Consider the following 16,427-nt stretch of genomic DNA (forward strand, 5'->3'; position numbering starts at 1 on the left):
TCAAATGGCCACCCAGACTATTTACATTGACACCCCCCCCCCCCCCCTTTTTGTTTTTACACTGCTGCTATTCACAGTATTATCTATGCATAGTCACTTTACAAATTACCTTGACTGACCTGTACCCCCCACATTGACTCGGTACAGGTACCCCCTGTATATATCCTCGTTATTGTTATGTAATATTCTTGTGTTACTTTATGATTAAAAAAAATAATAATAATACTTACGTTTATTTAGTAAATCTTTTCTTAACTCTATTTCTTGAACTGCCTTGTTGGTTAAGGGCCTGTAAGTAAGCATTTCACGGTAAAGTCTACACCTGTTGTATTCGGTGCGTGTGACGAATAACATTTGATTTAATTAGAACAGATCCAGGCGCTCTAGATTCACTTTCTCACGCCATCTCACCTCACACTGGAGTTTTTCCCACCTTCTCTACCTACTGTATATATTTTTGCCAGGTGTCTATTTGATGGCTGCAGATCTCATAGTCATAGCTCATCATTAGAAAGGTACTGTATTTTAGTCTAGGCTGAAACAAAAGGGGAGAGACGTATCCTCATCTCGTGAATGTGTCGTCAGCTTGCAGGGATAATGGGCTAATGCGGCCATGATCTCTTCGCTGTGACCCTTTGGGCCTCTAATCCTCCTCTCATTATGTCCCTTGTCCACCTTCCCCCTCCTCTCTTCCCTCCATCCTTCCCTCCGTCTGTGCAGGTATCTGCTGCCAGTGACCTCCCAGTTCATCATGAAGTGGCCTTCATCCAGCTTCGGCCATGTCTCCTCGGCCATGCCGCGCTCACGCAGTCTGTTCACCACCCGGATGGGTCAGTTCTGACTGACCGCCCAGGCCCACCCTCATGAGCTGTAACCCCCAGCCAATCCCTCCTCCCCTCCACTAACCAGTTGAGAGGGCTGAACTGGTGGACCTTGGACCCCACAGCGGCCCCACAAAGGCCAGAGCATATGGGTGAGATTAGTGACACCCTTGCTCAGCCCAGAACACTCCAATGTTCCAACAGGACTCTTGATCTGAGCTCCACTTAGTGTCAGACAATGGGTCATTCTCATGTGCCCCGACCCATTCTTTCTCTGTCTCTCTCGATCTCGCTTTATCTCTCTCTCTTTCTTTCTTTCTCTCTCTCTCTCTCTCTCTCTCTCTCTCTCTCTCTCTCTCATTGTACCTTACATTGCTGTAGTATATCCGCTCACTGTACAGTTACAAGTCAAAGTACTGTAAAAGAAACAGAACAAGGTTTCTTACATTTATTTTGTCAAATGTTCCATGAATGCAGTGAATGCTGACACAGTGTGCAGATGGAATGAGATTAACAGGTTATCGCTTTGTTGAGAAAAAAATATGCTTTTTTTTGCTGGCTATGAAAATTGCTAAATGTATTTTGGTGCTGTTTGTATTTTATTTATTTTTTAACTTATTTCAATGTGATGCTTTAGTTTACATTGTTTTAAGAGTCACTTTATGCTCCTGTCAATACAACCCAAAGTACAGTAGAGCGAGGAAAGACTAATCTATTTAAAACAATTGGGTCAATTGCAACCAACAGGTAGAACATGCAGCTGCAGGTTAGCGCTTTATTTCTTAAAACGCTACTAACGGGAGATTACATGCACTTGCGTGTTAAAACAAACTAGCTTGCAACCAAAAACCCACCAGGATTAACCAGCAGATCAGTTGAATTAATCAATGTTTATTGTAAGAATATATACCCAGTGAATTGTAAGAAACTCGAGTATAGTATAGTTCAGTACAGGGACGTAGAGTATAGAACATTACAGTAGAGTACAGTAGAGTACTTAACTACAACTACACTATTCTGCACTCTACTGAGATATACTCTACTCGAGTACAGTAAAGTATAATACAGTACATTATAGAAGTTTGTGTTTGGGCCACATTAGAATATAATTTGTAATTTGACATACCTTGATTAGACTCTAATTAAATAAAAATATAGGTTTGTATTAACAAAATCATGATTGTTTTGATTAAGTTGATTTTACTTCAGGAATAGTTTATTTTCCCCTTTTGATAAGAAATTACCATACTGTATGGTAAGTTATTAATGGATTAAATATTGGAAATGAAAAGTAAGTATACCAACACAAGCTTCACATTAATAAAATGTATAGCGTAAATTGGCACAGTAGATTATCGCTGGTAAACGAGGAATTACCTCATTGCAGGTGTACGGAATGATTGTCAGATATTTAAATCTGTGCTTAATCTGCTCAAATATTAGGTTTAATTTATACCGAAGATAATACCCAGAGGGCTAAATAGTCTTGAAAATGTTTTGCAGCAACCGGGACTGAAAGTTAACATCGACATCAGCTTTAGGGAGGGGTAAAATGGCCGCCAATAGTGGTTGCAATTGAGATCGGCAGTGTGGGTGATTTTAGGGCATATTGATGCTTTAACGAGAGACCACCTCATTTCGAGACCGTGCTCAATGTTGGTTGCAGTTGACCCTTAAACTTTTAACTATAGCTTATATTTTGGGTCTGTATTGACAAGTGCAGCACAGTATAGCCACAGAGTGTCTAGAATGTTTATTTCCAACTAGCGAGCCAAGCATCCCTGCTGCTTAGTGAATGAGTTGACTTTGCAGCCTCACCGTATGGAGCCAAAATGGATTCTCGGATATTGTCGTGTTGAATATGCACCTTGCAGTATATCACAACGTGGCCGGGTACCAGGTCAACTACATTGTTGACTACATTGCAGTCGTCTGCCATTTCTCACAACGTCTGGATAGGTGTTTATAGAAATCTGACGCCCAACTGGGAAGTCGTTGACATGGCACGCATGGTTGCTGCGTGCAGCAAGACTGCAATATAGGTGATTTGGAACATGACCAATGACTTACTCCACATACTGCTTATGATGCTGTAAGCAGTAGTTCTTGCATGCATAGATTATAGTTCTACACCCAGACGTTGTCCATAGACAGAACAACTGCATTATGGGAAATACTTGAATTTTTGTGTTGTTAAATCTTTTGGTCTGCGCTCGCATTAAATACACTAATTTAGATTTTTGGGTATCTTAAATTACATATACAGTACCAGTCAAAAGTTTGGATACACCTACTCATTCAAGGGTTTTTCTTTATTTGTACAATTGTATACATTGTAGAATAATAATGAAGACATCAAAACTATGAAATACACATATGGAATCATGTAGTAAGAAAAAAGGGTTAAACAAATCAAATTATATTTAATATTTGAGATTCTTCAAAGTAGCCATCCTTTGCCTTGATGACAGCTTTGCACACTCTTGGCATTCTCTCAACCAGCGTCACCTGGAATGCTTTTCCAACACTCTTAAAGGAGTTCCCACATATGCTGAGCACTTGTTTTCTGCTTCGCTTCACTCTGCAGTCCAACTCATCCCAAACCTTTTCAGTTGGGTTGAGGGCGGGTGATTGTGGAGGCCAGGTCATCTGATGTAGCACTCCATCGCTCTCCTTCTTGGTCAAACAGCCTTGAGGTGTGTTGGGTCATTGTCCTGTTGAAAAACAAATGATAGTCCCTAAGCGCAAACCAGATGGGATCACTGACAGTGTCACCAACAAAGTACCCCCACAGCATCACACCTCGTCCTCCATGCTTCACGGTGGGAACCACACATGTAGAGATCATCAATTAATCTACTCTGCGTCTTACAAATCATCAGACCAAAGGACAGATTTCCACCGGTCTAATGTCCATTGCTCATGTTTCTTGGCCCAAGCAAGTCTCCTCTTCTTATTGGTGTCTTTTAGTAGTGGTTTCTTTGCAACAATTCGACCATGAAGGCCTGATTCATGTAGTCTCCTCTGAACAGTTGATGTTGAGATGTGTCTGTTACTTGTACTCTGTGAAGCATTTATTTGGGCTGCAATTTCTGAGGATGGTAACTCTAATGAAATTATCCTCTGCAGCAGAGGTAATTCTGGGTCATCCGTTCCTGTGCCGGTCCTCGTGAGAGCCAGTTTCATCATAGCGCTCGATGGTTTTTGCGACTGCACTTGAAGAAACTTTAAAAGTTCTTGAAATTTTCCGAATTGACTGACATTCATGTCTTAAAGTAAATGATGAACTGTCATTTTTATTTGCTTATTTGAGCTGTTCTTGCCATAATATGGAATTGGTCTTTTACCAAACAGGGCTATCTTCTGTATACCACCCATACCTTGTCACAACACAACTGATTGGTTCAAACGCATTAAGAAGGAAATAAATTCCACAAATGAACTTTTAACAAGTCATACCTGTTAATTGAAATGCATTCCAGGAGACTACCTCATGAAGCTGGGTGAGAGAATGCCAAGTGTGTGGAAAGCTGTCATCAAGGCAAAGGGTGGCTACTTTGAAGAATCTCAAATATGACGTTTATCACTTTTTAGTTTACTTCATGAAAAAATGTGTTTTTTCATAGTTTTGATGTCGTCACTATTATTCTACAACGTAGAAAATAGTACAAATAAAGAAAAACCCTTGACTGAGTAGGCTTTTGACTGGTACTGTATGTGTTGTATCACATATGGATTGTAATGACACATGATTTAGTGTGTGACATTTATGAGTGGGGGGCAAAAGTGGTTGCGATAATGTAATTATGTCATTGGCACCTCTGATGTCATACTTGTTGTCAGAGATTGGAACTCAAATTATTTTCCAATCGTTCCGAGCAGAGCCCTTATGTTCTATTCCGTTGATCCCACCAGAAAATAAAGTTCTGAACCGATTCGAACACATAAAAGTAATGGTTCTATAGTTCATATATAAATGGAACATGGGAAATCAACTTTGTTTTTACATTCAGCTCATTATTTTACTCCTCCAATTAGCGCTGATAGTGTAGCTTGCTCTGGAAAGGGTAAAATACTTTTGACTAGTCAGATAAATGCAGGCGTGAGATGTGACTGAATTTTTACGGGTGGGGAGAGCGCAAGAGAAGAGGGGTGGACATGGAGACGGCTTGGCTTGAAGCGCTGAACATCATAATGTGAATTGGAATATGTTTAGGCTATTAGTAGCATTATAACATCACCAAATTACAGAATTATATACTAGACTTTAGGAATATTTTTTGAAATAAAAATAACATTATTAAATGTTTTTCAAGATTTATAGATAGTGGTTCTGTTCCGGAACACTGGAAATCACTTTCGTTCCTGGTTCTGTTTCCGTTCCTCTGACAATGTCGTTTGTTTTCGGTTCTGTTCCCTGAACCGGTTTGAACCCCTGTTGGTTGTAATAGGAAGTTTTGTAAATGTCTTGTTATGTAAAACAAATCTTACCAGATAACAACAAGAATATTATTTATTTTCCATGATGTGATATCGTCATGAGAAAGACATATTTACCTGGTTGTAGACATTCTCAATCTACAACTAGAAAATGACATCATTATGATGTCACATGTCCATTTTTGAGTCTCTTTGGCGATTCTCTGTAAGTCGTACTGTTACTGCAGTGCTTTGCCTCGCCCGAGAAGCTGCCGTTTTAGCAGCTGTGTCCTATTTCCCACTCCCGCAGGTACAAGTGCCAGTGCAAACATTGAGGTGCCAATACACCGCATATCCATTCACTAATGTGTTCCATTGGTCTTTAATTAAGGTTAATTAAAGTTAATATGTGATCAATTACAGTAGAAACCCTCATTAGGAACTATTTAAATGTTAATAGGGAGAAATGCAGTATTACGTGTCTAGGCTAGATTGTGTTACTTTTCTCACATAATTTATGGGTTCGATTTTCAACGGTAATAGGAAGCAGTCAGACTTCATGATAAAGTATACTGTACGTTTTACAACAACTCTCTTACTAATAGGTGTGGCGGGAATTCTGTGCTAAAAATGTATTTTCCCCTTACACTTTGCTGAATATTAATTCACAATGCCAAATATTTTATTTTGCCTGAACTTTGTGTTATTTAAGAGTAATACCTTTTCAGTTGAGGTATGGATTTTTAAGTTTACATAGCAATAAAATGCTTAAAACAAAAGAGGTTCTCAAGTTTCTATTATTATTTATCCTGTATCGGCATAAGGGTGCTTTGCGGTTCCATGTAGAATCTTTTTGACTGACATATTCAGTATGAAGCGAGCCATTGAACCCTCTTTGGTTCTATATAAAGCCTTTACTTCAATCCCAATAGTCCATCTGAGTGACTGTGCTTGGTCTCTGTGCCTTTGATAGCCTGACAGAGTGACTACACGACACGTAGCTATGACAGGCTGTCCATGTTAGCCCTAACCTGGATCACATTTCCCATTTGGAAATGTCAAACGTCACTCATGTCAAGGAGTGTGAGAGAGAGACCCGCAGCCCTGTCTTGTCTTGACCTGGACCCCCGGGGAAGACAGGTGAGCCCGGTCTTTATTTGCCATCTCTACACCGGACTGGCGTCCAGCTTCCTCTGGCGTCTCAGATGACGCAGTGAATTTCCCCCCAATCCCTCCCTCCCGTCTTCTCTCTGTTAGTAGAAGAGGTGGATGAGTCCACAACCTTGAGTTCCTACTGCATTGTGGTCAGAGGCCTCTGCACCAAACAGGCAGACACTGACAGCCAGCCTTGTGTTCCAACTAGTCCCAAAAATATATCCCATGCGCTATGGCGCTGCACTGTCCTTTTGACCTCTGTCCCCCTTCTACTCTCTCTCTCTCACCCTCACCTGTCCTGGATCCTGATCCAGACAGTTGTGCAGGCAGCCAGGGTCCAGTGTACGCTCAAGTCCACAAGCCCCTCATCTCTGAATCTCCATCCCTGTGACCTGAGTGAAAATTGGCCTGGTAGCAGAGTGTGAGAGGTGGATTGCTCAAATGTGATAAAGCGATACACTTTGACCGTGTGCATGTGCGTGTGTGCATCTACAATGACATGCTTCAAAGGGCTTTATCAGGAGGCAGTGGTTTACAGCATCGTCGTCGCAGCTGGGGGCCGTCTACTGACAAACACACAACCACATTGCACACCACCTAACCATCTCAGGACTGATAACAGGCATTTGCCTCCTGGATAGCAAGGGCTCCTTTAATTTTCTCCCCGACACTCCTCCATGCACCGAGAAACTATTTCAAGGTGATTTTTTTGGTATCTTCATCCTAAAGGTCATTCCCTCTTCCATAAGCTGCACAACAAAAGGCTACATTCATCAACAAACAAATTAAGAAATGGCTGCTATACTTTAATGTAAGGGAGTCCTCTGATCTGGAAAGTGTTTTCTTTTTTTACAATGACGGCCTAGCAAGAGGCAAAAGGCCTCCTATGGGAACGGGGGATAAATATTGTAGGTCAAAACTCACATCAAGACAAAAGAGAAAAGACTACATAAAGAGAGGCCTAAGACAACAACACAACATATCAGCAACACAACATGGTAACAGCACAAACATTGTTAGGCACAGAAAACAGCAAAAATGACTATCATTAAATGTGTTAGACTTATTATGTCAAATCAATTCTCTGTAATTATTATTACGTGATTAAACTTATCATGTAAACTTTAATTGACTAAGAATTCGGGGCACCACGGGAAAATCTTAATAGAGTCTCTCTTTCCCCAATCAACGCTTCAGATATTTTCATATCTTATCGAGTAAAGTACTAAGGTATTATTATTAACTCATCAGATGAACGTGGTACCGTTTGCAAATTGCTCCAAAGGATGAATCAGACTTGTGGAGGTCTACAATTTTTTTCCTAAGGTCTTAGCTGATATCTTTTGATTTTCTCATGATATCAAGTTAAGAGGGACTGAGTTTGAAGGTGGACCTTGACACACATCCACAAGTACACCTCCAAATTACTCAAATTATGTCAAGTAGCCTATCAGAAGCTTTAAAGTCTTGACATAATTTTCTGGAATTTTCCAAGCTGTTTAAAGGCACAGTCAACTTAGAGTATGTACATTTCTGACCACCTGAAATTGTGATGCAGTGAAATATAAGTGAAATAATCTGCCTGTATCAATTGTTGGAAAAAATGACTTGTGTCATACACAATGTAAATGTGCTAACCGACCTGCCAATACTATAGTTTGTTGACAAGACATTTGTGGAGTGGTTGAAAAACGACTTTTAATGACTCCAACCTGTTTACATACAAGTGTATGTAATCTTCCAACTGTATATATTTTAGAGGTCGACCGATTGATCGGAATGGCCGATTAATTAGGGCCGATTTCAAGTTTTCATAGCAATCGGAAATCTGTATTTTTGGACACCGATTTGGCAGATTTGTTTTTTATAGATTTTTTTTACACCTTTATTTAATCTTTATTTAACTAGGCAAGCCAGTTAAGAACACATACTTATTTTCAATGACGGCCTAGGAACGGTGGGTTAACTGCCTCGTTCGGGGGCAGAAAAACAGATTTTTACCTTGTCAGTTCGGGGGATTCAATCTTGCAACCTTACAGTTAACTAGTCCAACGCTCTAACCACCTGATTACATTGCACTCCACGAAGAGACTGCCTGTTACACGAATGCAGTAAGCCAGGGTAAGTTGCTAGCTAGCATTAAACTTATCTTATAAACATTTTTTTTTTTAAATCAATCAATCATAATCACTAGAACCTCTTGCGACGAGCAAACCCGTATCCGGGAGCATAATCATAGCCTCAAACGCATTGGCATAACGCAACTTTTCCTATTCATGAAAATCGCAAATGAAATGAAATAAATATATTCAAACACAAGCTTAGCTTTTTGTTAACAACACTGTCATCTCAGATTTTCAAAATATGCGTTACAGCCAACGCTAGACAAGCATTTGTGTAAGTTTATCATGGCATAATGCTATGCTAGGCTCTGCTGGCAGCAGGCAACATTTTCACGAAAATAAGAAAAGTAACCAAATTAAATCATTTACCTTTGAAGAACTTCAGATGCTTTCACTCAGGAGACTCCCAGTTAGATAGCAAATGTTCCTTTTTTCCAAAAATAATATTTTTTTAGGCAAAAAAGCTTCCGTTTCTTCATCATGCTTGACTGAGAAATCGACCGAAAAATGCTACAACTATAACGCCAAACTTTTTTAAAAATTTGCTCCATAATATCGACAGAAACACGGCAAACGTTGTTTAGGATCCATCCTCAAGGTGTTTTTAACATATACTGTATATTCGATAATATATCCGTCGAGGCAATTGGTTTCTCATAAGAAGCGATTGGAAAAATGGCTACCTCAGTATTTTACGCAAGATTTTCTCCAGGAGACACCATGTGACCATTCGCTAAATATGGTCCCTTACAGCTATTCTCCAATGGAAATGCCTAAAAAGATGTCACAATACTGTAGACACCTTGGGGAATGCGTGGAAAATGGAAGCTCATTCGTAGCTCATTCACAGCCATATAAGGAGTCATTGGCATGAGGCAGTTTCAAAAAATGCGGCACTTCTTGATTGGATTTTTATCTGGGATACGTAACATACGTATGACATAACATTGAAGGTTGTGCAATGTAACAGGAATATTTAGACTTATGGATGCCACCCGTTAGATAAAATACGGAACGGTTCCGTATTTCACTGAAATAATAAACGTCTTGTATTCGAGATGATAGTTTCCGGATTCGGCATCTAGATGTATATCTGATAATTGAAAAGTGACACAAACAGAGATACAGTAATGTGGGTCTCCTGTCTTTCATGAGGTCACCAAATGAAACAACTTTGACAGGACTTTTCTGTAAATACCCACAGACCATTCCCACATTCTCAAAAATAGAAATATTGTTTAATTATTCATACTTTTGATTGTCAAAGTGTCTCTCTGTGTTCCACAGTTTACATTCCACTCTCAAACACTACAGAGCATAGAGGCAGCGTATTTTACAACCGCCATGAAACAGCCGACTTCCCACTCTCCCCCTCTACGAGAGAGAGCCCGCTGTAGAGCGGACCCACTGTAACCTGACCTGATCCACTGTAACCTGATCAGATCGTCACAGGAGAGTTATGAAAGTAGAAACAAAAGCACATCACACAAAGCAGCCACAAGTGTCAGTAAGTGTCCATGATTTGAATGTAGAGATGGAGTAAAAAATGTCTAGTTTGAGTGTTTTTTGCAGCTCATTCCAGTCATTAGCTGCTTTGGGGACCTTTAATAGAATGTGCATGGCAGAACAGGTGCTCTATGTGAAGGATGAGGGTTCCAGTAGGTATCTTGTGATGGAAAATGTTATGTTGATGCTTTTCTATTGATACATGTTTTTGCTTTTCTAATAACTGTTTTCTGTGTTCATGCAAGTGACTGATTGTACGAACACTCATTATCAGTATCTGCAATTTGGCAGTTTTCCCAGACCCTTGTTTTGAGAACGAAAGATATCTCAGTTTCAAGGTCTCAGCTTAGAGAGAAGAAGCCTCGCTAGTATTGGTTGGTCACATGAATGAAGCAAACGTTAATGATTAATTAATTATGAATGAATAAGCTAAATCATGCAAATATAACTTGTCGGTATATAAGAGATCTAATGGGGCTGCCCTGAGAGAGGTCCTGATTGACATGTTCTTGGTGCATTGAGTTGGTTGGAATCTCTCCAGCGAGCTAATAATAAACAATGATTTATATAAGATTGACCTCTTGTCTCCCTGTGTAAGAATTTCCATGACAATTTGGCTTCAACAAACAGGATGATTAATTCTGCCTGCGGAGCTTTCCAGTGGGGGTCTGCAAGAAAAAACGGTGGTGCATTTTATGAAGCATGAAGGAAATTCTCGCCTCACCAAAAGATGACAAGATCCAAGCAGACCAGACCCTTACCGTAAGTTGCTCAGGAGGAGACACATCATCTGCAAACAATTGAGGGACCACAAATGATTTCAGTAAGTGAATTTAAATGAATCTGTATTAAAAATTTTAATTTAAATTAAATCGAATTAAGGTGAGTAATGCATAAAAAGGTACCCATAGTCTTGTAGAGAGAAGGCTATTCACTAGACCTATGAGAAGAATAGAGTGAGGGCATAATGGTACCATGGAAAGCCCCGCTGCCAGCTGTCTGTAGGCATTTAGAAGAAGTGTCTACGTGGTCTGCAGCCACTACAAATAACACAAGGTGTTTTTGAATAGGGTGTGTTTTTTATATGTATAGGAAGTAGCGGCAAGAGAACCATTGAAGATACATGTGGTGCATAGCAAGTAAAAACAAGATAATTGTTGTAGATGCACATGGGTTAATAAGGGAGATTTCCGAGTGTGTTTGGGAATAGTACTAAATGGATGTGATTGTGAGATACGACATATTAAGCTGATTGAAATTTAGCTGATTGAAATTTGAATAATAAGATTGAAATGTAGCTATTAATTGCTAAGTGAATGAGATCTGTCAGGGGACTAGCGCCAGTGTGAAAGAGAATTATTGAGTGTGTGAAAGAAGGGATACCCCAACCAGTTCTGTGTGAGCTGAGTTTTTTGATATGTAACGTTATCTAGGGGTTCTGTCCACCACCGCCCATTGATCTACATGTAGTGAGCAATGACAGGAGAAGCCATTGAAAAGTTTGAGAGGTAAAAGCTGAGACTTGGTAAGGGCTTGAGATTTCCTCAAGAGAGAGGCTAACAGTTGAGATAAGTAAGGTCTTTAACAATGTTCATTGATGAATAACTAAAGATTTCTAACGTTATAATATTTGATTCTGAATGGAAATATGAAAGAAGAGAGTATTATTCCCAAAAATGTTGTTAGATAGAACACTATTGAACATTTAAACTCCTGTATAAATAGAACACTGGTGTAGAGGATGAATTTGTGATGTAACACAAATGTATAATGGGTTACTGGATATGAAGTAACAAAAATGTATATAATGGGGTACTAGAGGTCTGATGAAGTAACAATACAAATAATAATAATAATATACAAATTGCACACCCACACATAAACGTATGTAAGTGGTAAAAAAATGATTCTGAGAAATGTTCAGAGTGGTCCCTTCATGGATCATTTGATAAAGATAAAGTTAGAGCATTGTACGTGACTTGACTTACCCCTAACCAATAAAATGATAAATGCTTATGAGATTTCCTCCACCCTGGTAATACATTTTCAAATAAACCCCATACCCTGTTAAATAGAACCAATGATTTTCTGTTAAATAAACTTAAGGCTACAATGTATTGTACTCCCAATGGCATTTTCATTGATGTCCCAAATGATGACATTCTAAAACAATTTGTGAGTTGGCAAAATGGAAACTGCGTCTGTTTCCCTGTCTATGCTGTCTCAGGTGCCAGACTTATAATGGTCCGAGCGCACCATCTACAGGGGACGGACAGACAGTGCCAACCCAGTTAAGTGACTCCCCATCCCGGGTCCGGGAGCGTTATCATCGCCTGACACTAATTAGCAGAAAGCAACGGACATAAATCTTCCTAGAAAATCTTCCTATTCATGAAAATCACAAGTGAAATATATTGGAACACAGCTTTGCCTTTTGTTAATCACCCTGTCATCTCAGATTTTCAAAATATACTTTACAGCCAAAGCTAGACTAGCATTTGTGTAAGTTTATCATAGACTAGCATAGCATTTTGCCTTGCTAGCAGCAGGCAACCTTGTCACGAAAATCAGAAAAGCAATCAAATTAAATCGTTTACCTTTGATGAACTTCGGATGTTTTCACTCACGAGACTCCCAGGTAGATAGCCAAAGTTCATTTTTTCCCAAAATATTTATTTTGTAGGCGAAATAGCTCCGTTTGTTCTTCACGTTTGGCTGAGAAATCGCCCGGAAATTGCAGTCACGAAAACGGCGAAAAATATTCCAAATTAGCTCCATAACATCGACAGAAACATGGCAAACTTTGTTTATAATCAATCCTCAAGGTGTTTTTCTAATTTCTATTCGATAATATATCTGTCGGGACAATTCGTTTTTCAGTAGGACCGATTGGAGTAATGGCTACCTCTGTATTTTACGTGAGAGTCACCCTGGGAGTCATCAGGTGACCACTTTAACATAAATGCGTAAAACTACGTCACAATGCTGTAGACACCTTGGGGAATACGTAGAAAGCCTAAGCTGGTTGATAGCACATTCACAGCTCCAATAGAGACTCATTGGAACGCAGCGCTTTCAAAATATGGGGCACTTCCGGATTGGATTTTTCTCAGGCTTTCGCCTGCAACATCAGTTCTGTTATACTCACAGACAATATCTTCACAGTTTTGGAAACGTTAGAGTGTTTTCTATCCAAAGCTGTCAATTATATGCATATTCTAGCATCTTGTCCTGACAAAATATCCCGTTTAAAACGGGAACAAAAAAAATACTGCCCCTAGAGTCGCAACAGGTTAATACATCCTTCCAAACCTTCCAATTACGTTAACCTTAAAATAATTTACATTTAATAAGTGGAAGCAGAAAGTGAATATCCAACAGAAATGTGAAATAAATATGTAGGTTAACATTGTTAGGGTAGACTAAAATGAAAACAATGCCTTCCAATATGGAGAAAGTTATAATGTTTGTTTTGTTTTAAACCTTGCAATAGGGTGAAAAGCAGAATGTTGTTTGAGAGTGATCCGTGTGTATTAGCAGTAGTAGATTGAGAAGGTCTTTCTATTGGGAAGAAGGGAATCCTAGTTGAAGGAAACAGATATGGAGACTAGTGAAAGTAACAAAATGAATGGTAATTGGATTTCAGATAGCACTCCGATAATGCAATGTTTTAGTAATTTGAAGATGTAAAACAGTGGGATTAAGCATTGGGACTGATGTTAAATTAGAGGCCGCTCACTCTTCAAGGCCTGGTCCACTGCTCTTGCGTTTAAGTCATCTGTTGTTTGAGTTATAGATAAGCTTCCTGTGGAACAATATTTAGCTGCCAGTACACACTGAACTTAATAATTCAATAAGACCAATTTTGACACTTTATCTCTCAATTCTATAGTTTGGGTAGCACCAGTGATTTGAGTAAGAAGGTAGTGTCATCTAAAACAATAACATCTTTCCATTACGTGGAACTGTGTCCAGAATGAAATAAATCCAAGTAAAAATATTTTAAGTACTGAATATTGAGCTAATAAGCACCTACTTTTTGAAGGTCCTAGCAGATTTGTTAAACACCAGGTTTTATATTTTGACTAGTTTATATCCAAAGGAGTTTGTACAGAATTGTATTTCAATGCAACAGGTAAAACTGAGATTTTTTTTTTCTTGCTTTAACTAAGCAATCAGTTAAGAACAAATTATTATTTTCAGTGATGGCCTAGGTTAACTGCCTTGTTCAGGGGCAGAACAACAGATTTTTACCTTGTCAACTTGGGGATTCGATCTTGCAACCTTTCTGTTACTAGTCCAACACTCTAACCACTAGGCTACCTGCTGCCCCAAATGCTTTCAAGAGGGGCTCTGGGATTGTTCAGCTTGATGCGACACTATCATCTGATGTGTCTGAAGTATGATTCTGTATACGACTGATGGAAAGTCCGCAACCAATTATTTTTCTTTACATCTCTCCCTTTGAAAGGCTTCCTAAGGCAAGTGCCTTGGGAGAGCAGTTAAAGGTACCCGGATCCAGCTGTTAAGGGAGCTCCCAAATTAAGTAAGGCTTGGCCATTTTGTTTGTTTTTAACCTACGATTTTTATCACACACACTCGAGCACCCCCACACAACCCATATGTTAATATTTGTTAGTTGTTAACCTCTCTGGGATATGAAGGACGCTAGCGTCCCACCTGGCCAAAAGCCAGGGAAAATGCGGAGCGCCAAATTCAAATAAATTACTATAAAAATCAAACTTTCATTAAATCACACATGCAAGATAGCAAATTAAAGCTACACTTGTTGAGAATCCAGCCAACATGTCAGATTTCAAAAAGGCTTTTCGGCGAAAGCAAACGATGCTATAATCTGAGGATAGCACCTCTGTAAACAAAGAGAGAATAGCATATTTCAACCCTGCAGGTGCGACACAAAACGCAGAAATAAAAATATAATTCATGCCTTACCTTTGACAAGCTTCTTTTGTTGGCACTCCAATATGTACCATAAACATCACAAATGGTCCTTTTGTTCGATTAATTCCATCGATATATATCCAAAATGTCAAATTATTTGGTGCGTTTGATCCAGAAAAACACAGGATCCAACTTGAGCAACGTGACTACAAAATATCTCAAAAGTTACCTGTAAACTTTGCCAAAACATTTCAAACTACTTTTGTAATACAACTTTAGGTATTTTTTAGCGTAAATAATCAATAAAATTGAAGACGGGATGATCTGTGTTCAATATAGGAGTAAAACAAACTGTAGCATGCTTTCTGGTCACGCGCCTCTAACAGTACACTTCAAGTGACCCTCGTTCAAGATGGCCGTACTTCTTCATTACACAAAGGAAAAACCTCAACCAATTTCTAAAGACTGTTGACATCCAGTGGAAGTGATAGGATCTGGATTCCCAATGAAAACTCATTGAAAAGAGAGTGACCTCAAAATAAGTTCTGTTATACTCACAGACATTATTCAAAAAGTTTTAGAAATTTCAGAGTGTTTTCTATCCAAATCGATCGGGTTCAAGTCCGGGCTCTGGCTGTGGCCACTCAAAGACATTCAGAGATTTGTCCTGAAGCCACTCCTGCATTGTCTTGGCTGCGTGCTTAGGGTTGTTGTCCTGTCAGAAGGTGGACCTTTGCCCCAGTCTGAGGTTCTGAGCGCTCTGGAGCAAGTTTTCATCACGGATCTCGCTGTACTTTGCTCTATTCATCTTTGCCTCAATCCTGACTAGTCTCCCGGTCCCTGCCGCTGAAAAACATCCCCACATAGTTACTGTCATGTAACAATGACAAGCAACTTTCATGTAACACTGATGTCACAATGTCAGATGAAAAAGAAAGACATTACTTACTTTCAGAGGAGCAGCGTAGCACACACCATTGAGGCCCACAAACAAAGCTGTGGGCTGTTTCCTAGAATCCAGAGCATAAAGAAAGAACAACTACTAATGCCGAAACCCGGGATTTTCAGTCTAACACTCTCCCAACTGAGCTATTTTTGGATGTTTGTAAAGTCAATTCTGTGGCACACTTGACAATACACACGCATGTGACTCACAATTTTGACATTCAAAATGTTACTCATGGCCAGTACAGGGATCGAACACACGACCTTGGCGTTATTAGCACCACGCTCTGACCAACTGAGCTAAACGGCCACTGGCTATGCCACACAATTGTTGAGATGCACCGAGCCTCTGGGTTAAAAATGCCTTATGAACCTGTCTTCAATGACAATCCATCAAGCCACAATGAAGTCTACCTGTGTCGATTCTAAGCTTCCTGGAGCAACCGAAAGTGGTTAAAATCACCCTAAAAGTGTTTTGCCATACCCAACCTTTAGTTTGTGAGAAATAGTGCATTCAACCCTGTGTAAATCAGTCAGTTCTTAACGTAAAGACTTT

At 39.5% G+C, this 16,427-nt stretch overlaps 1 protein-coding gene across 2 annotated transcripts in view; it reads left to right on the top strand.

Moving 5' to 3' along the window:
- Positions 1-6,019, top strand: part of ttll7 (tubulin tyrosine ligase-like family, member 7) — a 122,346-nt gene extending 116,327 nt beyond the window's left edge. For both annotated transcript variants that reach the window (XR_016495319.1, XM_021599946.3), the window contains exon 21: positions 721-6,019. Coding sequence is in view for 1 of the 2 variants with exons in the window: in XM_021599946.3 (XP_021455621.1) it covers positions 721-841 (121 nt within the window). In the remaining variant the exon portion in view is untranslated. The remainder of the gene's footprint in view (positions 1-720) is intronic.
- The last annotated feature ends 10,408 nt before the right edge of the window (positions 6,020-16,427 follow it).

Source organism: Oncorhynchus mykiss, chromosome 4, assembly GCF_057628025.1.
Source record: "Oncorhynchus mykiss isolate SJ-2025 chromosome 4, ASM5762802v1, whole genome shotgun sequence".
NCBI classification, from domain to species: Eukaryota; Metazoa; Chordata; class Actinopteri; order Salmoniformes; family Salmonidae; genus Oncorhynchus; species Oncorhynchus mykiss.